This window comes from Strix aluco, chromosome 17 (assembly GCF_031877795.1).
Source record: "Strix aluco isolate bStrAlu1 chromosome 17, bStrAlu1.hap1, whole genome shotgun sequence".
Taxonomy (NCBI): Eukaryota; Metazoa; Chordata; class Aves; order Strigiformes; family Strigidae; genus Strix; species Strix aluco.
In genome coordinates, this window is record NC_133947.1 from 3,305,228 (window position 1) to 3,329,632 (window position 24,405).

Consider the following 24,405-nt stretch of genomic DNA (forward strand, 5'->3'; position numbering starts at 1 on the left):
ATTCTTTCATGTTCTGGGTATATACATAGCAAAAAAAATGTTGCAAAGTATATTCTTGTGCAACTGCAGATAAAAGATTTTTGCTCATAGCAAATTCTTTTACTTGAGAATGTCTTTCAGATGCATATTATTGACTCCATTAGTGGGAAATATATAATTCAGATTAGTTTGTTATAGAGTCAGGATCACAACAGTTAGTGCTAAGCTAATTTTATAAAAGTCGTATCTTTTGGCATCTTTTTGCCTCTGCAGCTACAAGTTTCTTTTTTGTTAGTCTGTGCTTTTTCCACTAATACCAAGTTAGTGGAAAACATTAAACAAAGCATTTAGTAAAAACTCTGTTGCTTGTTTAAAATAAAGTATTTGATCAATAGGAGGAGGGAAGAAAAGAAAAAAAGAAGGAACCGTTCTCGTTTGTGTTCTGTAACCATCCTGTTTTGGATTTGTTTTACAGTGTTGCAGAGCCACGCTCACCTCAAGACAGCGATACCTCCCTCTTTCTCTCTCGTCTCAACACCATTTGGAAAGGATTTATTAACATGCAAAGTGTGGCCAAATTTGTCACTAAAGCATATCCTGTCTCCGGGTGCTTTGATTATCTTAGTGAGGTTAGCACTGACGTGTTTATGTGTTTAGACTAAATCTATACTGCAGGTCCTGTTGCTAGAAAGGCTGGGGTCACTATATATATTGTTATATTAGAACTGTAGCAGTGGTAAATGGCATCCCTTTAGTAACAGGAAAAGTAGCTCAAGGAAAAAAAAAAAAAAGCCTTTTAAAAATTCCTCACAAATTTGTGAAGAATTGTCATGTCTTTAAACATGTTTATACATATGTTAGGATCTATCATGGAATAATAGCTTTATTTCAGCTTCATTGTTTGAAAAGAAGTTTTTGAGCCAGTATTTTAAAGTAGATATTCCGTTCTCAAACTAGATGGGTCACTGATGTGATCTATTACAAAATTTTGTTTGGCCATTTATGAAAAATATCATCCTTTTTACTTATTTTCAAATAAAACCAGTTGGATGATACTATTCTGGGAGGGTATACATTCAAATAATGAGACAGTATAAAAGTTTGCGTTAAAGCAAATAAGCTTTATTTTCTCTGAAGTGCATTTTGTGTGACTGTTAGGAAGTTTCAAACACAAATGTGTGGTTTAGGACTTTTACTACTAGGCTTGGTGGTTCTTTTTGGTATTGCTTTTGTGAAAATGAGTTTTACTGTCCTCATGACAGGAGGCTCACTAGAATTCATGTGACTTGCAGTCACGAGTACAGCATTTCCTGAGAAACTGAGAGTGTGGAGAAAATCTATTTCAAATAGCAGCTTCCCTACAAAAACAAAGCCAATAATGGGCATACAGGCTATTTGACATTTTGCTGCTATCCTTGTTTGGGAGTGCCTTTTCTGTTTCATGTATACAGTTAGGCTTTAGGTAACATTAAGCACCTTGAAATTTAGCCATAGCCTGTCTGAAATTAGAAATGTGTGTATGAAATTCACTAAAATATAATAATGCATTATCCACTGGGCTGCTGGGATGGGGCAACCTGCACTGCTTTTAAACATTAGTCTCTTCTGTTTTTTCTCATACTACCATGTAATACTTCTTGTTTAGGATTTACCAGATACAATTCATATTGGTGGGAGGATCTCACCGAAGACAGTCTGGGATTATGTTGGCAAACTCAAATCTTCGCTTTCTAAGGTATTCACTTAAAATCCTTTGCTAAACCCAGAAGAAAAATACAGCAATGTAAAATGACAACTTTTTATAATATAAATTAGTAAACAGCAAATACTGACATAGATCGCAGCTGGAAAACCACCACCACCACTTATTCCTTTGAAATTTTTGATTTATTGAAGGAACATGTTTGTTGAGCTGCAGATCCTCTTGATCTCTCTTTCTTGCATAATAGTTAAATCTTCATACTGTTTATTAATCTTTAATGATTGAACATAAATAACCTATTTATTCAGTATTGAAGATTGAAATTCAGATTTTAAAGAAGTGTATTTAATTATGTAATTGATTTTACTATTAAGCACTTCAGAAGTGAAAAAATGATATACAGTATACAGATATAATCATGAAACTTAAGAATTTTCCATTTCATGTTAATTTGAGCCTCAGGTGTTTAGTTTGATGTAAGATACACGAGTAATTTGTATTTCTGAAAATGACAAACCTAATTCTGTTTTAATATTACCAATTGAACAACAGTACTCTCTTAAAGCTAGAGTACTGCCTTGAAAACATAGTTGGAGTGACAAATATACAATTTATTTTTACCCCCGGAATTTGCCCTTTACCATTTTATTTGCTGGTATGTTGCAGGTTGAATTTTTCCACTTTGCTTTTGTATTACAGGAATTGTGTTTGATTCGTTTCCATCCTGCAACAGAAGAAGAAGAAGTTGCCTATATCTCTCTCTACTCCTATTTTAGCAGTCGTGGTCGTTTTGGTGTTGTAGCTAATAACAACAGACATATCAAGGATCTCTACCTGATCCCCCTGAGTTCTAAGGACCCAATTCCTTCCAAACTCTTGCCCTTTGAGGGACCAGGTAAGCACAAAACAGGGGAGGTTAAATGCTAGGTAAAACCACAAAACAAAAGTCAATCTGAGACAAGTTGTTATTGAATGTTTAAGCATTATTAAATTCTTTTACATAAAACCAATTTTAAAGTATGTAAATAGGGAAAAATTGGAAATCAAACTCTGTACAAGATAAAATTGTCTGAAGTTTACATAGCCTTTTCAACAAGATGCTTATATGCTATTAGGAGGATGAGTTTACCTGTAAAATCAAATACGTGGAACAGCCACTATATTGAAACAAAAAAACCCAACAAAAAAAACCCACCTTCTCTTCACAAACCCATAAATTCACAAAAACTAAGCCCTTGCAAGCCATTCACCGTCACTTAAATCAAGCAGGAAACTTAGCCCACAGAGGAGTCAAGAAATCTATGAAGACAAAGGTAATATTTATAGTGGTTTCACTACATTATCTCATGCTGCGTATTAATCTGTACGTGCAATACGGTGCACAAGGTGTTTGAAATGTTTTGTTCTAGGTGGTGCAAACTCTAGCCAAATCACTGACTTGTGAGAATTGGTTTGTTGCGGGGGATCCACGTTCCTTGGGGTTAGTAGGTAGCAGATAATAGTTGATATTGGCAGGTTACATTATAATCTTCTATTTTTAGATAAAATTACCAGTAGTAATGTTTGGCTTGAGTTTGCTCCGTGTTTGTGTGTTGAACATGGTAACAGAAGAACTGAGAATTCAGCCATGAAACATTCTTCTATTAAAAAGTTTGAAGTCATCTTCATCTGAGGATGGAGGAGGTGCATATGCTTAGTTTCCAAATAAGTATCTGGGATTTTATATAAAAGTAACAGATTGAGAAGCTGAAGAACTACAGGTTACAGTGAAGGCAATACTTTGTTGTCAATAATAATGGTTTGCAAAATACTAAACAGTAGGTGTGAAACAGCAAACACACAAGAAGCTGACCTTTGTGAGAAACTGACTGTCCTCTACTCCCCCGAATACAAGTTTAGGACTAAACTCAATAAAGCATTCTCAGAGCAACAGTGCCTGGGCCAGGTTTTCATGTGTTAATGGCATATGCCTTCAACAACGACAACAACTGATCCATCGTTAGTAAAATGCTCTCTCCCTTCCTGTATGAGATTGCAAAGGGCAGTTGCTCTGCATCCTCAGACAAGATTTTTCTCATACACTCCAAGTCTCTTACCCGTCCTTGAAGAGTGCACAGTCTAGGTCATTGTTTTTAGGCTATAGCTAAAAAGGCAGGATTATTGCTATCTAAATTACAGCAATATAGCTGATAATTGTTGAATCTCAGCACCTCTCAGTCTTTAACTTACTAAATTCTTGAAAGGTAGGCAAAAACTGTTATTCATGTTTCATAGCCAAGAAACAAAACCACTAAGTGCAGAATACTTTTGGCACAGGGACGTAGGCAAAAGGCTCTTAACTCATGGACTAGTTTTTCCAGCTGGAACAAAATAAATATCCTCCTTTCTGGACACGCAAGAACGGGATTGGCCATTGAGTCAGCTGCCAGTGTCCTCAGTCTCACAGGGCTGTTAAATGCCTCCCTAAAGCAGGTTATTTATCTAATCGTTGCCTATATGTATTCCTGTGGAAATACCAGTTTTCCTTTTTACATTTTCTTTTAGTTTTCCATTTTAGGTTTCATTTTAAATGAAACTCGTATTTGAGATTGGAGGTTGGCCAGTGTAGCCAAACTACTTGGTACAGAAATCTGTAATGTCAGCCTGGTTTTGCTGAGTTTAAAGTGCAAAAGTTTTTCAAAACTGGAGGGAGTTGCTCAGAAGAAATACAGGTGTCATATGCAGGTGTTGTTCATGGAGGCAAATTTTATAAGTCAGGTTTTCAAATTGAAATACATTTTTGTAGGCAAAGTGGATTAAAGAATAGCAATAGAAACAAGGTTCCAAAGGCAGAGAGGCCATACGAGGTAACAGATTCATAAAAGACCAACTTAGACTTCTGCTGTCAACTCACGTGTCGTAGAAACTTCTGTAGCAGCCTTGACCTCGTAGTTGTGCCAAGTTGTGTTCATGTTTTAAAACCAGAATCCAGTATGGGGGGCAAAAAAATCAGGTAAGCTGTTTTTCTGTTTTTATGTATGTATTAAAACCACAGCATAAAAGACATGTAATCCATACTTTTTAATGACATCTGATGGAATTTACCGCTTTTTCTTTCTTTCACAATCAATAAAAATATTTTATGGAAAGTGGTCATTGTCTCCTTAAATTTAATCGTGTACCTCCAAACAGAGTTTAGCGAGGACTCGAAAAGCATTATGCTTTAGATAGCTTAAAATGATTTGATAAATATGACTGGAGGGCCGGGGGGGGGGGGTGGGGGGTGGGGGAGGAGGGAGAGGACAATAAAACCCTGCCACTCCAGAAATCCTAGTTAGAAGATATTCCAGCTGTATCAACCAGTTCCATCAGGCACGTATGGATTATGAATTTCTCCTGTTTTCTGATGAACTGGATTTGGAACACAACTGAGGACTTCTGAACTGCGCTAGTACCTAGAAGATCTACAAAAAACTTTGACATGGGCGATTTAAAAACAGACGAAAATGGAAGGTTATCCGTATTTATACTTAATTAATCTCAGACCTTTATCACCAGATTTTATGTATCAGTGGGCTCTTCTACATTGTCTTTTTGCAATGGTTTACTGTCCGTGAATTTGCCTGTTTCACATACACACGTTACTTAGCACTTTCATCTGTAGATCTCAAAGCACTTTGTAAAAAATAGTATAATCAGACTTAATTACCAATAACAAGTGATTTATTGAGGGATTTAGTGGCAACGTTGGGAATGTATTTTACATAGTTAAAATTAATTAATTTTAATAAAACCACCATATATCAGCAAAGGATTCCATAAATGTTGGTGTATCTCTTTTAGTAGTTTGCAGTAGGAAGTGGGTGTTCTCTTAAAGTATGAAGGCATGAAAGCTCCTCGTGCTGTTTAGAATGCTCTTAAAAATTGCAACAAATGGAACAAAATTTTAACTGTACTCTGAATGGAGTTTGGTGTCTTCCTCTCAGCAGATATCATTATGAAAAGTAGCAGTAGTAGAAGAACATGGCATGACAGACCTTACCTTCTATGCCAGCCAGTTCCATTCAGCAGGTGTACCTGAACGTGCAGCAGTGTTCCAACGCTGGAAGTGATCTGTACCCCTGAGGTACACCCCCTAAGGGTGCACAAATTTGATAATAGTTGTCAGTCGCTCTCATGATTAATTGGGCCAAATATTTAAATGATGTTGATAAAATTTAAATAATATCTCGTATCGGTCTCTGCAGTTTAAAAATGTACACCATGGGTATGCTTAGTCCATTCCCGTGGTTTTGTCATTGATGTACAGAATTTAGGCATATATCTTTAACAGTACAGGTAACTGCTTATCAGCTGATGGTGAGAGGGAAAGATGTGGCCATTATATGCATAAATATGGTAAAACTGACTTAATGAAAAAATGTGTTTAAGGGTAAGAAAAACAAATACTCATCCAATACTAATATTTAGTATATCATGTTTTAATGGCTTTAGTTAGAGGATGTAACTCAATAAAACCAGCATGTGGACTTAAATGCGTAATAGGATAATAACTACTTTATAAATAATTTAGCACTGAAAGCTACTAATTCTGCCAGCACAGCTTGCAGCACTTTTAAAATGCTTGCTTGTGAAAGAGTCATTGAGCAGTAGTTGGAGACTGCAGCCAACGTTTTCGCTATTACCTAAAATTAGGCACTTAGTGCATTTATGGATATTGAAATAGAATGGGACTGACCTTGAAATGCTGGTCTAGCTGTATGTTTCCGTTCAAAAGAAGCATTTAGTATTTGATCGCTTTGAACTGAGTAAATATGGAAGCCAGGTTAGGCATAACTTCTAATATTTGTGTAAAATTACAGTATCAAACAGTAAAATGTTAATGGATTTATTCTATGATGATTAACTCTAAACAGATTAAATTATAACTGATGTTATTAACTTACTACTGGAATTTATTAACTTGAAAGTGTATTAAAATTTTACCCTCTTTTAATTAGTGACTTGATCTCTGTTTTTTACAGGGATTCAAAACTAATTTTTTAGTAATTGCTATTTATTACATATCCTGTCTGATAGATTTTTGAAACCTGTTTATTTCAGTGAATCACTGTTTGAGATTCATTGTGATTAACTGCAGAAATGACAAGTCTCTACATGAAAGTAGATAACAACAGAAGAACCACAAATGCCTACTAGGAGTTTTTGGATGAACACCAATCTGTGAGATACTCTGCACTAGTCAACACCAACCAAATGTGGAGTCGTTATTCATATACCGATAAAGAAAAAATATGAAGCAAATTCACACACAGTGAACCATTTCTAACCAATGAGTCTGTTCTGACTGTAAATTGTGAATGTTTTTTTCCCAGTTGTTTTACTTTTGAACTATGCCTTGATCTTATATATCAATATAATTTCATTTAAGGTAGTGAATTATTGTGAACAGAACTGCTTTTAGGCTGTGGGTGCAAATGAGTATTTGGATAAGTCAAGTATTTATGTGGTCCTTTTTGAATAATCTTAGTTTCACTAAAAATACTTGTTTAGTTCCTGTCCTGCCTACTTTCATTGTACATCTCAGCATCCCTGTCCCTACTAAGGGGCAAATTTGTGCGTGTACTGAATTATTAGCACATCTTAGTTCTGGTAATATAGCTGGTTAATTTTCTTCGTGTTTTTGTAATTTTTATAATTTTTTCTAATTATGAAGGTGAAAATTGGCAACACTTACTAACACAGAGTTGTACCTGGAGGAAAAAAAACTTTTTGGCGCTGAATTTTAGATGTACAAATAGGAAATAATATGTACTCCTAAATGAAGAATAAAAGATTCTTTAAAAGCAGCATGTCCAATACCCTCTTAACCACAGAACTATGTAAAACTTGACCACTGAACTGTGAAATAATATAAATTCTATTTGGATATAGAATGCATTCTACAGAATAACTGTTTTCCAAAGTTTTCACTCAAATTTAATTATTCTTGTTTCTCAACGTAATTATAATGAGAGCCATTCCTGATAGGAAATCTCAAGCAAATATTTTGGCCTCAAATATTCGTTATAATTTTGTCTTGTCTTTTAAAAAGATTCTTTCTAGGGAGTAACCAGACTTTGCTGGTTTCTTCATTAAGTGATTAAAACAGTTTCACTGGACTATTACCAGTTACAATCCAAAGAACACAGAATTTGAGAGGAGGGTTTTTTCCCTCACTTGTCAAGAGATTGCATAGAACTTTGACATTAACTTCCTTTATTTGAAAAATTACTGTCTTTGCCTTATTATCTGTAGTTCATTATTTGAAAAATAAGGTTTATATGGGATAAGACTTGAGTGTACAAAGTCAGTTATTTAGGAGAACATTCTGTGAACAAAAGTTATTGCTTAATGAAATATATACCAAGTAGTGAAAAGCAAAAGTTTAAAACATAAAGCAGCTCTGGTTTTGGTGTGTTACTTAGCAAACTAGGCTGTAGGCTCTCATTGAGGAAGAAATCTTGACTTAATTGGTTCTAATACTTGGCCTTTCCCTTGGCATCAATTCTGCGAAGTTTTCGTCTTGTACTTAGGTAGGATCTAATTGAATTCAGCTTAAGCTGTAAGAGTGATGGTATCTTCTCACTGACAAAACCTCACATTTAACCTCAAAATGTACTAAACTCTTTTACTGATTTCTCAGTGTGAAGATGGCAACCAGAGAACTTAGAAAAGGTGACGTTTATTAAACATGAACATAGATTTAGGAAAAGAGCTGATGTTATTTTCTCATTAGATGATAAAGAGTCCACTTAAAACTTTGAGTTCAGTTGTTTCAGCGAAGTAATGTATTGGTGAACGTGGTTTGCTAATGGAATATATCTGCAACTCTGGGGTTTGGGTTTTTTTGTTGGTATCAGAAAGCTTTCAGTGCTATAATTAGATATTTAAAAATTGTTCCTTAATGAGCAGTTGGTTTGGTTTAGTAAGAACAAGGAACATAGATATATATAAAACTCTTACTTACAGGATCATGAATAGAAGGAACAATGTAGGCCAGAGTCCTCGCCTTGCCATTTAACCACAGTGAATATTACCTGTTACTTTACAGATTGTTTTGTGTTTCTATAGTACTGCTTCCTAGCTGGATGCAAATAATAGCTAATGGCACATATGGGGGAAGGACAGCGGCCCTCAGATGAGGACCTTTCCAAAGTCATTAAATCCAGAAATTGAAAAAGCCTCTCTTTATACAGATTTCTTACATTTGCCACCAACTGTATGTTAAAGGATTTATTCCCTGCCCTTCATTCTGGACGTGTTTATCTTCCACAAGTGCCAGTGGGAACTGTGCACGTAAAGGAAGAAATACAGTAACATGAAACAGACCTACAGACCTTTGCATTTCTCCTCTCTGTCAGACACTTGCCCATCCTTTTTGGATATACTTCTCCAGGGATTCAAGCCTGCAGCTTTCACAGAGGAGTAATTCTGCTCACAAATGTTTTTTACTTACAGAGAGGCCTACAGCATCAGACCGAGTCCTGCAAGAGGGTTTAAAGTCACCTCGCCCTCTGCATACCAGGTTCTTACCCAAGCAGCCGTTTTCCTGCAGAGAAAGCAAACATGTCTGGCGTCCCTCTCTCCCACATCCTAAACTTGTGCCTGCTTAAGCAGCTCTCCTTTGCTGTTATCAGTTTCCCTGCTTCTATCACCTTTTAAAACAATGTCTAGCTGGAAAAAAAACAAACAAATGGGGAGTTGGTTACAAGCTTTATTACTGTTTCCAAACACAGTTTGTTTGAGGTTATCTTTTTAGCAATTACTGGTATTTGTTTAACTTGAGATAGACAAAATATTTATAGACTGGTGTAAATGTCAATGTAGTCTTTTAGCACAGATTGTAACAGAAATACAGTTATGAAGTTTAGCCCAGTTTTTTTCACTTTTCAATATCTCTGTGTATACAACATATTTGCAGACTATTTAAAAGTAAATATATGATTTTTCAGGGGGAGAGGTTAGGGGTGTTTGAACCACAAAACTGATAGTACAAAAAATATAAAAACTTTCCTTGCTTTTGGACATTTGCAGAGACACTTTTTAATAGTCATACCCATTGCTGCAATCTTTTATTAAAAATATAATGGAATTAAAACATGTCTCATCATATACAAGTATATATAGAAAGTAAAGAAATATAGATGCATATGCTTATGAACTAATGAAAATTGCTAATAGGTCATCTAATGGAATTTAGAAAAACTGTTACCCTTCTGACTTTTGTAGCTGCCACTACATAAAATAATAAGTTTCTAATGCAAGCATAAGTAAAAATTAGTTTTTTACATGTACAATCTTTGTGTTTCCTTTCAGGTCTTGAGTCATCTCGGCCAAATTTAATTCTTGGATTGGTTATCTGTCAGAAAGGGAAACGTCTCGCCTCTGTCATGGAAACGGAAAAGTCAGAGGAAAAGCGAAGCAGAGTTCAAGCACATGAGGAAACCGAAACATCGCTGTTCTCTAAAGGGCCACTAGCTGCTTCGCAAGAGAAGAAAACTCCAAAATACACACTTTATTCAGGAGATTCAACTGTAAGTACAACACCACCTGGATCACCTCCACCTCCACCTCCACTTCCCATTCCAGACACCTCAGCAGTTACACCTTCAGTATTAAAAATACTGTCCTCAATTAAAAGTGGAACCACAACTACTGTAACACCACCAATTTCAACTGCTGCACCGGCAAGCGTTACTGCTACGCATTCTTCATCCTCAAAAACTGCCACACCTCTTGAGCACATCCTGCAGACACTTTTTGGAAAAAAGAAAACTTTTGAGCCTCTTGCTAAGGATTCTGAACCTGTCCAGTCTTCAAATCAGGAGGGTCAGGCTGCTGCTGATGGAGGAATGTCAGCTGTTCCTTTGTTAGATCCCATTGTGCAGCAGTTTGGACAGATGTCAAAAGACAGAGCTATAGAGGAGGAGGAGGATGACAGACCGTATGATCCTGAAGAAGAATATGGTCCAGATAAAGCCTTTGAAATGCAAACTGGTGAAAGTGAAAAACGATATAATGTGGAAAAGCCGTCAAATACAGCGGAACTAGAGGATGAGGCCTACGATCCAGAAGATGAAACTATCTTGGAAGAAGCAAAAGTTACTGTTGACGATTTACCTAACAAAATGTATACAGACACTAAAAGCAATTCTTCGGAAACATCTGCTTCATATGTGCCTGATTTATCTGCATCCTCATCTTTGGTAGAACAGCAGAAAATGTTGGAAGAATTAAACAAACAAATAGAAGAACAGAAAAGACAACTAGAGGAACAAGAAGAAGCCCTCAGACAACAAAGAGCAGCTGTTGGTGTTTCAATGGCTCATTTTTCAGTGTCTGATGCTTTAATGTCACCACCACCAAAATCTTCCCTAATGAAGACTGAATTATTCCATCAGGACCATCAAGCTACACAAAAAGTAGATTTACCTTCATCTTTAAATCAGCAAGCACAAGTTTTAAACCAGGGCTCTGACCCAAGGCAGAATAGAGATCCTCGGCAAGCGAGAAGAATGGCGACGGAGACTAATGACAACATTGATTCTCGATTAAAGCCACAGGTGGTACAGAATGAGATGTCCACAAGAGAAATTCCTCCAGCAAGTTTTCCAAATGCTTTGCAGACTTCACTTGGTAAGGAAGATAAAACTTTAATTTCTGCTACTCAGCCTGGTTTTGCTGGTGATAATTGGGTTTCAGGTGAAAAGGCTTCTACAGTGTCTCAGAAAGAGGCAAATAGCAAATTTGAAAACACTGTTCAAGTTAATTTGGAAAACATGAGTCAAACAGCTTCTGGAGAACTTTCTACACCCAAACCTTTACGTAAAGTGCTGCTTCCAACACCTCCAAGTACGTCATTTCAGCCTAATTTCTCCACATCAAACGACAGTCAGTCTTTGCAAGATATGCATAAAGTATCATGGTCAAATGAGTCAAAGGAAGTAATGGGAAGGGATTCTTTTTCAAATACAATGTTTACTTCTCAGGAAAAGGCAGGTGGTCACTTTGAACCAGAGAGGGGTCTTTCATCAGTGCAATATGATGAACAAAGAAATCCTCAGTCTCATCAATTTGTAGAACAAACTGAATCTCCATCAGTTCAGAGTGAGGGTGGACCTTCCCCACAGCACTTTGAAGAAAACCGAGCTGGAGCTCCATTTTCTTTGTCTGGGCAGAAAGGGGGGCCTCCACCAGCACTGATTCTCAATGCACCCGGAGGACCTCATGGACCTAATTTTAGAGGACCGGCACCACAGTTCCCTGAAGAGCACGGTTCTCCAAATAATGATGGGCAAAGAGGACCTCCATCTGGAAGATTTGGAGGTCAGAAGGGTCCCATTCCTTCCTTATTTTCTACACAACATGGACCACCATCTCTTTTTGGTGATAATAGGGGCCCTGCCCCTTCTTATCATGGTGTTCCAAGAGGAATGTCACCATCTCAGTTTGAAGATCGTCGGGAACCTCACATGGAACAAAGGGAATTCTCAGATTCCCAGTATAATGAAATGATAAGGCCTCCAGGACAGTTTGAAGGACCAGATCCACCCCAGTTTATGGGAAACAGAGGACCTCCGCCTTTTCCTTTTGGAGGTCAAAGACGACCCGCACCAGCTCAGTTTAAAGGACAGAGAGGAGGCCCTCAGTTTGCAGGGCCAAGAGGTCCGGCCCCGAGTCATTTTGGGGGACCAAGAGGGCCTCACCCAAATCAGTTTGAAGGGCAGAGAGGTCCAGCTCCAAATCATATACCTGGTCCAAGAGGACTTTTGCCACAGCCATTTGAAGAACGGAGAGGGAGTCCACCACCCAGGTTTGCCAACCAGAGAGGTCCAGCACCGCTTCAGTTTGGAGGACCACGAGGAGCCACACCTGCAATGTTTCCAGAAGAAAATGAACCTCCCCCTTCTAGATTTCATTTCCAAGGTCAGTCACCACCAGGTATGAAGCCAACCCCAAGACCACTCCTGGACCTTCCAAGCCATCCACCACCCCACAGAAAAGAGATGTGGGAGGAAGCTGGACCTTCTCCATCTCTTTCCAGTATTTCTGGACAAGGATCTGAGTCGGAAGGACAGTGGTCAGCATCTGACTTCCGAGAAGGCAAAAATCCTGAATTTAGAGGCCAGACATTTGAAGGGAGACAGAGAGAGAGATACGAGGGAGGAAATAAAGACAAGGGTTTAGATCAGCCAGAGCCCCAGCAAGCAGATAATCGACAAGGTAGACCCTTTGAGGAAAGACGAAGGGATCGAGAACATGGCAGACCTTGGGAAAGAGACCGTGGCAGAAACTGGAATAGAGACAGGGACTGGGAGAGACACAGAGACAAGGAATGGGATAAAAATAGAGACAGAAACCAAAACAAAGATAGAGACAAGGATTCAGAGCGGGCTAAAGAATGGGAAAGAAACAGAGACCGAGAGAGAGCAAGAACCAGAGACAGAGAATCCTACAGAAGACGTGATAGAGAGCGATCAAGAAGCAGAGACAGAGATCGTGACAGAGAGAAAGACAGGGACCGGGATCGAAGCAGGGAAAAAGAAAGAGATCGAGAGAGAGATCGCGATCGTGAAAGAGAAAGAGGAAAAGATCGCAAAGATCGGAGTAAGAGTAGGGAAATTGGTAAAGAGATGAAGCCAGAAACACCGAAGGAAACTCAGAAACCAATAGAAACAGAAGCTTCATCGTCCACTAATCAGTCATAGAAATATGATGGAGACCATATTTCCCATAAACTTTTACAACACAGCAAGGACTGAGCATCCTCTGTATATAGTGTATATTCTCATCTTTACAAAAATGCTGTTGTAAAACTAGCCTTACAAAATGTACTGACAAATTAGCAATTTTTGAACAACTGTGAATGAAAATAAATAGATAAAAGGCAAGAACATACTGGACTTTCACTTGCTGCATTTTGTGCATAATGTTTTTCTTATAAAAATTCACAGCGTTACCTGTACTGAAATTTTGTTTTTCTACTTGCATCTTTATCTTAAAATTTCCATTTACAGTACAGAAATGGAAAAAGTCTAAAAAGAGCATATTGCTCTTTAAGATTATAAAGTTATGTTTTCCAGTAACTTGAATTGTAATTTTATAAGAGAATCCAGACTTTAGGAGCCATACCTTTACATCTCATTTACGTGATATTTTGGTGTCAAAGTTGTTCCTACAGCACACACTTTAAAAAAAGGAGTCCAACATTGCTGTCTTGTTTATTTTACAACGGAAGGGTCATGTGTATTTAGGAAAAGGCTGCAGAAGAACAGTGTTAATGATTACTTGTGACTGATGGAGGATTTGAAAATGGAATGTTATAAGCTTAAAGTGCACTATCTTCCTTTTTATCTACAGGTATTTTGTGTTTCAGAATCCATCTGTTAAGTGTACAGCAAAGAAACAAGTCGTACTTGTTTTTTTCACGAGGCTAAGGGGTTTTAAATGTTGAATTTTTACAAATCTGTAATTAAAGAACATACAAGAGCAGCACCTTTATAACCAGCAAAACTTACTAAAACATCAGACATTTATTTGAAAAAGGCTAAGACTGCAAATGAATTGGTATACCAAAGGAAAGGAGAATAAGTTGGTTAAACAGGCCACTAAATCTGTTACTTTGAACTGATTTAGTGGAGCATTTGTTTGGTTTTTTTGTTCTGTTTTTGCAGAATTTTGCCATAGACTTTAAGAAATGTTCCTGTTTTATTGTACTTTTCATTCTAAAAGTGTTTTGCTCCTGAAAAAAAAGTTCCACTGTTTTTTTGTTAGACCTTACTTAGGCTGGTAGTGTATATATAACTCCCCACTGAAAAAGGTATAACTGCATTAAGCTTGAAGAGAAGAGTGGTGGTACTTCATGTTGTGATTCAAGAGGGAAGTTTTTCACTGTGAAATACATTACATGGCTACTTTTCATGTATTCTTCAAGTTTGTAATTCTAAAGTATGAAATAAAACCCTGCTAATTTATTTGACTGTATAAATTAACAGTTGGGTAAATATTTTGATATTTTTATAAAATAGTTTTGGAAATGTAAAATTAGATTCCTATAAACATTTGCATCTTGAAGACTACATTACAAGTAGCACGTATGCCATGTATCTCACTACAGATTTTACGGTTCACATTGGTGCATCTTTGAAGTCCTTATACATCAAGGATTTGCTGGTTGAAATGATCATCTGTATCTGAACCTGTAAACAAAATGTTAAAATGCAGAGAGGTGGTATTAAATGCAAACATCTACTATGGTGTAAGATTTTTTTCTTAATGAGATGTTTCTAATTTAAAGACATACATAAAAGTATGCAAAAAGTTAAGTGTGTTTGTTTAGGTTTACTTGATAGAAATTTCTGTAAATTGTATTTTATATGGCAAAATATATTACTGTACATTAAAATATGGGACTTCACAGGTTTTTGTTACTGTAAGTAGAATAAACATCTACAGGAAACTGTTGTCCATTTCTTAAATCTGTCTGTGTATATTATTTTCTAAACATTGCTACTTGTCAACAAACCACAAGAGACTGATGGCACACACTCTTCATTTCCTCATTGTTTAACAAAAGATGGTGTTTTGCAGGACATCACTACCAACTGCTGTTTTAACAGCAGGCATTCTAAAAAGCATATGAAAATCTGTGCTTATAATTTTTCAGTTTGAAAACATCCCAATTTATTCTAAAGGGGCTTTTTAATTTGAATTAGGAAGTTTGTAATTTGCAGATTTTACACCAAAAAATCTAAAGAAAATTAAAAAATTAGGTCAGCTTTGAGCTCAAGAAAAACTCTATTCACATTATTTATGAATTCCTTGACTTTACATTGTTATGAAAGAGGTGTGGCTTTTCATCTTCTAGGACGCACTCCTTTATCACAGATCAGTTTGGGGAATCTGTTTATGATTTAGGAACAGCAAATGCATCCTCCCACAGATGTAGTGGCAGAAAAATCAACAGCATACAGACAAACACTAATGACTTGGGTTTTAAACCACAGCTTTATATAGTTTATACCTGGACTTGGACCTTGCGGCAAGGTTCCTGTGTTCTACACTGCAGCAGACAGTAGAAGCCAGGCTGAAAAGAACACAACAATTTAACTCAATTTACAGAGTCTAAAAATGGTACTGAATTATTATCATGCATTGCAAGAAAGAGAAAAATAAGCGATTCTCTGGCTTTATTCAAACTTTTGATTAACATGAAACGACACTATTTTGAGCTTTTATCTACGTTTGTACTAAGCTAAATTAACTTTCCAAAGAGTATTTTGCTAAATGTTTACGTAAAAGCCTCTGAAAGGTTTAGAACAATAAAAGCAGAAGGATTATTACATCTATAAAAGATTAATATTCTGACTTTATGCATTCTAAAGGAGAGCATGCAGAAGGATTAAAGGAGGAGGAAAGTGTATATTGAGTCCAACGTGCACAAAACTGCTTTGAAAATCTCGCGCTTTTGTTTCTAGAGGAAAATCAGCAGCAAACATTCAGATTTGGGTTACACCTCATATAATATGGTACACTTTGACATGAAAACGTCTGTGCGTGCTACCTTGACTGAGTATGCACGTCATTAAAGAATGAAGTAAACAGATTTTATTTTTTTAACCTCCTGAAGGGAATAAAGATTTCATAAAGCATTTATTTTTAAAAAATTTTTACTCTGTTTATAAGCTAGAGTAATATTTTTGTGCCTTTGACACTCTGGCTTGTTTCTAGAATGTGTCTTCTGTAATAAGCACCTGGTTTTAATACTAAAACACATCACCAGTAGCAGACAGGGAATTGAGACTGAATGTACAAGCACACTGCTCATGGTCGTGAGGTGCCTGTTGTGGAGAGTGATTCTGTGCGGATGCATTCAGATGGCCTGAGTGGGAGACCTGGCACCCAAGCTCATAAAATCACATGATAACATGTGTCCGGACACACAAGTCCAGAAAAACTGAACTTTTTTAAGGGGCTTTGGATTAACTTTCTATCAAAGCACAGTTTTTAAACACTGGCAAACTACTGAAGTGTTTATAGGTTACTAACTTAATCTTACCATAGGCAGTCCAGGGCTACGGACTCCACTGCAGCTGGGTGTTGGGTGTAGCAGAGAGCCTCCAGTGCTTCACAGAAGCATTCTTGGGGTGGAAAAAACGGCAGAAAGGGAAAAGCCATTATTCTGCAACAACGAAAGACAACACAGGTGTTAATTTCAAACCCTTGTGGGTTTTATTTTACAACTTTCTTTCATACTACCTGTGCTAGAGCATGTGAGTACCAAACAGTACCTAAATCACAGGAAAAGGTGACAGGCATGACATGTATGATCAATCATCTGTCAGGAGCCCTGGCGAAACTGTTTTGGGGAAGGATTTTTAAAATATTAGGAGTGACTTAGACCACACCCCCGCTGCATTTCAACAGGCCTTGTGCTCCCCAGCGGCTGAGCTCTACTGCCCTGCTCTGAAAATAACTTGAACACAAATTTCTCCCGCAGGCTGAGGGCTGACGAAATGCTAAGCCTTGTGTTGGTGGGAAAAAAAAAAAAAAAAAAAGTTCCTGTCGCGTTCATGTTTAACGAAGAAGCCTTATGTGGAAAAGCAACGCCGTACTGCTCTTGACGGCCTGGCGTGAAAAAAGCCTTTTAACGGGGCGGCTTCCCCCGAGGGCGGGACACGGGGTTTCAGGGGGGTTCAGGGGGGTTCAGGGGGGTTCAGGGGCCTCCCCCCGCCCCTCTCGGCGTTTCCCTGCTCTCGGCAGCTCCCCCGGGATTTCCCTCACGGACCGCGCTTCGCCGCCCCGCCGGGTTTCCGCAGCCCGAACTGGACGAAAACACAAAACCCCAAACCCAGCCGGGGAAGGCGCGCTGGGCGCCCACCGCTCCCCTCCGCCGGCGGGGGTCGGGGCAGAACCGGTCCCGGGTCCCCTCAGCGCGGCCGCCTGAGGCGCGGGGCAGGGGGGGGGGGCGAAGGGCGGGGCGGGGCAGGGCCGGGGCTGGCACCGCCTCAGGGGCGGGGCGGGGCGCGCGGCGCAGGCGCGGGGCGGGCCCGCGGGCGGCCGTTGCGCGCGGCCGTTGGGCGGGGCTCGCGGTCGGTGTCGGGCAGCGCGGCCGAGCGTTAGGACGGGCTGAGGCGGGGTGGCGGTGCCCTTTCTCCCCCTTCCGCCGCCTCTCCCTCGCAGCCCAGGGCCTCCTCCGCCCGCCGGGCCTTGCGGGGAGGTTGGTCCCTTCCAGCGGAGGGGCGGGCGAGCTGCTGTTCCCCCTCCGCCTGCCCCCGGGGCCGCGCTGGGGCCCAGGGAGGCTCCTCTGAGGGATCCTTGGGCAGCAGCGTCCCTGGAGCCTCTCCCGCGGGCGGGAGACGCGTTTCTCGGGAGCAGTTGTGTTGGAGGGGGAGGGAGGGCTTCAGCTGGGCTCAGGGGGGGCCGCCGGAGGGGTGAGACATGGTTAGAGGGGCTCGCAGGATCTTCTTCCTTGCTTTGTGACCTCGCGGTGGTACAGCAGCGGTATTAAGTGCAATTTTTTTTTTTTTCTTTTTTAAAATAGTCCTGATCATTCTTGGGGGTTTTATAGTTTATTGTTGAAAGAGACATTGGTAACTGATCAGGTTTACTGTAGTCATGTCAGGACCAGCCCCCGAGGAGCCTCAGACCTCCACCCCTCAGAGCACAGCTGGTGCTCCTGATCCTGCGCCCGGTGCTGTCGGACCTGGAGGCTCAAGTGAAGTTTCATTTGGTGAGCAAAATCTTAGCTTCACCACCACAGACGTCAGCCTGGTGGAGATGATGGAAATTGAGTACACCCAGCTGCAGCGCATACTTTACTCACACACGGAGGCACGAGCTAGTGAAGGTGAAGTGGAAGCTAGGCTCAATTCTTTCTCCTTGCCCGGTAATTCTGCAGACCCCCCTCTGCAGCAGAGCTCACAGAACACCAGTCAGGAGGAGTGTTCCTCAAACTGCTCTGGGAACCAGTCGGTTTACCCAGTTAGCGGTCAGTCAGGATTTCCTTCTGACAGCAGTTTGCCAAGTTCAAACCCCCGTTTGGGCTGCACTGACTTTCAGGAGCTCAGAATGATGTTGTTTAGCGAGTCAAACCTCTCTTCGAGCCAAACAGAGAAAACGCCTAACAATAGCTCTGTAGAAGTCTCAGGACACAGTTTAGTAAAAGTTAAACATAGTGAAAATTTTGTTGGGATGAATAAAGGAAGCACGCTTGCTGAAAATTCGGCACCGGCACCAGAGCCTAGATCCAAATCTGCAGTCAGAGTTCGGCTGGAAGACAGATTCAACAGCATCCAGACTGAAAACCAGGAACCCCAAGAATCTGGAGTAAATCTTAACAAGTGTGTTGCAATTAATTTTAGTTTATGTTGTTAAAGTATGTATCATATAGTTCAAAACTGATTTTCTAAACCTAAGAACAGCACTTTTTCTAACACATGAGAATGATGGGTTGGGCTTTTTTAAACTCTGCCAAACGTGGCTGCGACTCCACTGACCTCAGATTAGTCCCCTCTGTGTATTGCACAAATGCTACAGCATGTAGTTCCAAATTTAATTACTTTACAACTTTGTTCTTGATAACGTGTATGAGAGAAGAACATTGCATAGTTTTAACATGCAACTTGCTAAAAGTAATGTAGATTTTTGATCGTAACAAAATATTAAAAGCAATTGATCAGTGTTACAATGTTGAGGCCTGACTGGTGAAAACTTTGAGCAAAACTACTGTTTTACAATCTGGCCCTGTAACTATAAGTATGCTGATAAACGATTTTATTGAGCATAAAGCTGAATTGTTACCGCACAGAATAAAATACTTTCTCAGCTGTTTTTTTGATTTTTGTCCCTGGAGTAGGCGATAACAATGATTTCTGTTTAAAGTAAATGAGTTTTAAAAGTGGTTTCTTGGTGATAGTTACTAGAAGTATGTGTGGCTGTAAATTTTTCTGTACCTGTTTTCAAGTAGCCAGTCTGGTATGTTCTCTCTGTTTTTTTTGTTGTTTTTCTTTTTTTAAGTTTAGTAACATTGGTGCGACAGCCGTCAGAACTGATAGGTGTTCCTCTTCATCAGCAAGAAAACAAGTGTGCTGCATTGGGGAAAAATAAGACTTTACCTGCCACGCCTACTTTACAGTTCACATGCCCGATACTTACTATGAATGCATGTTCTACTGCTGGAAGTGCTAATCCTTCTCAAACACAGGTAGATAACCTATTCACCTCTACTTGTACTCTGCTAATTTCAAATGCTCTTGATGTTAACCTCTTAGGTGTGATATAATTCTAAAGGTTTGTGTTAAAAGTGTGACTTGGTTTGAATAGGGATGATCAGAATGATCTGTAATGCAATTTACTTACGTTAATCTTTAAGACTCCATCAAAAATACTTAAATGTGACATTTGTCATAACATGCATCCAGGTAATGATCAGTGGCCATTAGATTTCTTACTAGAAAGATTTCTTCCTCGAGTTTATCAGTGTATCATCACCTTCATCTACACAAGACAAGAAAAAGATACTTAATACCATTTTCTATGGTTCTTGTTTTTCTAATTAATTTTGATGAAAAAGCTTTTTTTTTTTTTTGCCCCCCCTACTCGCAGTAACCTCTGAAGCAAGAGTGATAGCATGGCACTTGGAAATGTCAGCAGTATTCCAAAAATATTCATCAGTCTGTCCAAATCCCACGGTTGTGTGCAGAAGTAACTGGGATTTACTGAATCACAGGGCTAAAACTTAAGAAGTTAATGTGAAGATATCAAAATAGGTTCTTTTTGATGTATATAGTCCTCCGTCCTCCAAGTATTTTCTCTTTAGTTTTCCCAGACCTCTGGAACGTCTTGCACTATTTTGGAAGCTGCCAAACAGCAGGACCTTGGGATACCCAAGACATTGTCTTTCTGCTATCAGGAAATCGAATCCACAAAACAGACAGTAGGTGCTATGAATAAAGCTTTGCCTGAGGAAGGTTGGATTAAAGTTGGAGGTAAACCATTTATCTTCTTTCCACTTAGCTTTCTCTTGCCCTTCAAATCTACAATTTTTCCTGAATTTTTGTGTTTTCTAGAATGAGTATGATTTTAGTGAACCATATGAGGTGTGTTTTTTATGTCTGAGATGTGCTATAGGTGATATGGGACTAGATTTCTCCAGAAAAGTTCAACACCTGTGAGTTTAGCTATACTTCCAAAATTCTTTAGCACTTCAGCTTGAAATGAGAAAACCTGAGGTTTCTTTCTACACTTTTTGACCCCAAAGTTGATACAGCAGATCCAGTCAGTATCCAGCTGAAGAATATTTAAAGGACTGCCTCAAATGCTTATGAAAGGGAGGCATGATCTCAGTGGGTTCTCTGAGAAAATAGAAGTTAGGCGGATTTTGAAGCAGCAAGCAGTGCCTTAGGGCTTCTGAAGGACATGCCTTGCTGTAAGAGTTGATCTCGGTTGGCAATAAAGCTTCAAAGATTATTCCACGTAACTAAAGCAACAAAAAAAAATTTTCTGTGATAAGTGGGTTATAAGTGGGTTCTTCTTTTCCTCTTTGTTTTTCCAAGAAGACACCTTATGCAAGCAAGAGCTGAACAGAAGTTGCAGCCATGCAGGCCCACTGGATCCAAACACAGATCGCAAACCTCTTGGTGAAATTCAGAATGTACGCCAGAGCAGCACGGCTGCCCAGGGCCCCTGGCAGCCAGCGCCGTCCCGTCCGAGCACGCAGGCACAAGGTGGGACACAGGATGGAGTCACCCAGCGGAGAGAAAGACACAACCGCATGGAGAGGGACAGAAGGTAATTTCTGTGGAGAGTGGCAACGCAAAGTTTTTGAAACCTAAAATACTGGAATACTCAGGTCATTATCCAGAGTAAAATGTAAATTTGACATACTTTGTTTTACCTTGAAAAAGCAATGCGGGTGGTGAGGGGTTGGTGTTTGTTAGACGAAAAGCATACCGTATGTTTCATTGTGGTAGTCTTCAGGGTTTTTTGCACTATAAACAAAAAGATTTTGAAACATTTAACCAGTTCTATAAAGATAAGGTAACTTGTGTATAACACGACTAATATACAAATACAAAGCTTGTACCAAACAAAAAGAAGTCCCCAAAGTCCGTGGCTTGTAGCACATGTGAGTAGTCTTCCTTTTTTTATTTTTTTCCTTCCTTCTGGCCCATGGGTTGGTAACCTTTGGTATTTGCCTGCAGGCGCAGAATCCGCTTTTGTTGTGATGAACTGAATCTTCTGGTTCCATTCTGTACTGTTGATACTGATAAAGCAACAACTTTAGAATGGACAACTGCGTTTCTGAAGTACATTCAGGAACAGCATGGTGATTCTATGAAACAGGTTTTAAATCTAATTTCATTTTTGTTCTTGATAAAAATGTGAAATGTTTTAAAGCTATCGTAGCTAAAAGTCTATGGAATGCTTCTGCTTGATGCTGTTTGTGAAGGACCACTGTATCCTTGAACTTTCCTTTACTTCTTTGTCTTAATAGCTGGTTCAGTTCAGTAGTGTGAAATCATAGGGTGTCCTCAGTCAGGGTTTTCAATAAGATTTTAAATTTTTTTTTTTTTTTTAATTAGCCCAGTTCCTGAGTGTGTTACTGTCCGAACAGCAATGTAGAATTGAGGTCTTCTTCAGCCATTCTTCCCCTCCCCTTCATTTTCTCTCCTTTCCACCTCTTTCAGAGCTGCCTTCTAGTTAGTTTTCATGAACTAGTAGTTAAGGGATGGGATTCACGCTATCTCAAAGTGGGTGAGAGTAGTAAAGGGTTATGTGCCTTTTAAGCAGCTCCTGTGCTACCACACCAGCACTTGCAGCCCCAGATAATTCTGGCTCTGCTGAGTATCTTAAGAGAGCAGCTGGAGCGTGTGTGGGAAAACCTGCTTGTCTAGGTACTGGTGTGGCCCCTCAGCACTGCCTGTTAAAGCTGGGTGGTTTTTTTTTCCTAAGACACTAGTTAAACAAAAACATAGATCTCAAGTAAATATCTACATTAAACATAATTGCTATTTGTCTTTTGTGTGTTGCTTTTTAGGAATTTGAGACTGTGTTCTGTGGTAAAACAGGCAGGAGACTAAAAACAGCAGGATCAGACTCATTTGTAACACATCCAGTGCAGGAAAACAAGCATGGCTTTGGAGACCAAGCAGTCTGAGCTGACTGCCTTGGACTCTACGACGTGTGGCTAACAACGGCCCAAACTGGTTTTTATTTTCTTTGTTTACATGCTGTATATTAATTAGAAAATATAACTTGTAAAAATATATAAATAGCACTTTAAAGAAAATCTTCTCTATTCAAAATGGAAATGAAAGTTAAGTAGCAGCAATAGAAATCAGTGCTGTTAAAGGAGCTTTGGGACTCGAAGCTACAAGAAAATGTCATGACAGCTAAGTATTTTTCCCCTTTAATTATAAAAAATTTGCTCTTTTTCTGTTTGTCATTCTGCTTTGGGGTTTTTTTGTTGTGGTTTGTTGTTTGTTTTTTTTAAAAAGATGATCCAGTACAGTTAAGAATAGGTGTAGAACTTCAATCTGTCCTGTTATTTTAATGACTAGATGTAAATGTAGTGTTCAAATGTAAAAAGAAATTAAAGTTACCGTAGTATAATGCCCATTTTTTCCATTAAAAATTTAAGTTCTATCAGTTAATTGAATAAGTGCATAGTTTTAACATGCTTGGCCCTGAAGTGTAGTAGTGGTGTTAGCATTTTTTTAAGATACAGTACTATTTTTAATGTCTATCACACAACTGTCCACAAGTTTGTGTATTGTTACTTTAGTCCGAGTGGCATATTGTAAACAGTAGATTATTTAAATGCACAAACTGTTTTCATATTTAAAGATAAATATGACTCCTTTGTTCATAGGCTTTAGCATATAGGGCAGACATAGAGTAGTGTGTTTTACTAATTTTTTTAAATAGATGATACTAGCAGGTTTTAAAGTATAAAAAGGTCTCTGAAAATAAATACTGTTTTGAATCACGGATATGGACAATTTTGCATCAATTTATTTCCAAACAAGCCTAGTAAAACCAGTTCTGGAAAACAGAGTTCAGCTGAGTTAATCTGATGTGTATAATGACACTTACATCATCACGAAGAAAAGGTTAAAAAAAAAATCTCATTTTATTTTTACAACAGTTCATACAGGTGTTTTTGGCTGGACTTCAGAAGAGCATCCTTTCTTACTTGGGGTTTCATTCACAATTACTGTGCAAATAGCTTAAGTAGAGGTCATGAAAATGCTGTTAGTTGATTTCCTTTATTATCATATGGAAATATACAAAAATTCTCCCCTGTAAATTAAAATATATACATTACACCTTTTGCAGAACTGGATTGCAAGAGGATTACTATTTACTAGTCTTGGCAAGTATTTGAGGTGCAATCTGATAACTGACAGCATATACATAAGCAATGGTCTTTACTTAGGCCAGAATCTTAAGATAAGAAAGTACTGGATGTTTAAATACCTAATTTCACTGATGAAAGTAGCAGTTCGGTGCCTGAATACCTTAAGAACATGTGTTTTAGTGCACAAACCTGCATAACTGAAGTCAGGGGAGCAGCACCAAGGAATTCACTTGACAAGGCTCAAACGTTTATAGAGAAAAGTTGTGATCTTTAGTACATTGTTAGGGGGGTGATGGTACAAAGGAACAATGCTTCCTCTTGCAGGTCTCTTGAACAAAGG

At 38.8% G+C, this 24,405-nt stretch overlaps 2 protein-coding genes and 1 long non-coding RNA gene across 7 annotated transcripts in view; 2 read left to right on the forward strand and 1 right to left on the reverse strand.

Moving 5' to 3' along the window:
* DIDO1 (death inducer-obliterator 1) overlaps window positions 1–15,180 on the forward strand; it is a 55,756-nt gene extending 40,576 nt beyond the window's left edge. For both annotated transcript variants that reach the window (XM_074843097.1, XM_074843098.1), the window contains 4 exons: window positions 455–608; window positions 1,625–1,714; window positions 2,381–2,576; window positions 10,019–15,180. In XM_074843097.1, coding sequence (XP_074699198.1) covers window positions 455–608; window positions 1,625–1,714; window positions 2,381–2,576; window positions 10,019–13,410 — 3,832 coding nt within the window. In that variant the 3' untranslated portion in view covers window positions 13,411–15,180. The remainder of the gene's footprint in view (window positions 1–454; window positions 609–1,624; window positions 1,715–2,380; window positions 2,577–10,018) is intronic.
* On the reverse strand, window positions 14,767–17,641 carry LOC141931216 (uncharacterized). Of its 3 annotated transcripts, none has more exons than XR_012625529.1 (4): window positions 17,490–17,641; window positions 16,761–16,883; window positions 15,726–15,788; window positions 14,767–14,901 (listed from the first exon to the last, which is right to left on the reverse strand). It is a non-coding gene; the product is annotated as an uncharacterized LOC141931216 (long non-coding RNA). The 3 variants fall into 3 exon arrangements; XR_012625528.1 differs by having other exon boundaries at window positions 16,993–17,641; XR_012625527.1 differs by having other exon boundaries at window positions 16,761–17,641.
* Window positions 17,642–17,740: 99 nt separating this feature from the next.
* On the forward strand, window positions 17,741–24,028 carry TCFL5 (transcription factor like 5). Of its 2 annotated transcripts, none has more exons than XM_074843437.1 (6): window positions 17,741–19,044; window positions 19,721–19,907; window positions 20,523–20,691; window positions 21,259–21,493; window positions 21,907–22,048; window positions 23,862–24,028. In XM_074843437.1, exons 1-6 carry the CDS (start codon window positions 18,320–18,322, stop codon window positions 23,931–23,933), a joined length of 1,530 nt encoding a protein of 509 aa, XP_074699538.1. In that variant the 5' UTR covers window positions 17,741–18,319; the 3' UTR covers window positions 23,934–24,028. The 2 variants fall into 2 exon arrangements, with proteins under 2 accessions (XP_074699538.1, XP_074699537.1); XM_074843436.1 differs by lacking the exon at window positions 23,862–24,028 and adding an exon at window positions 22,743–23,695.
* The last annotated feature ends 377 nt before the right edge of the window (window positions 24,029–24,405 follow it).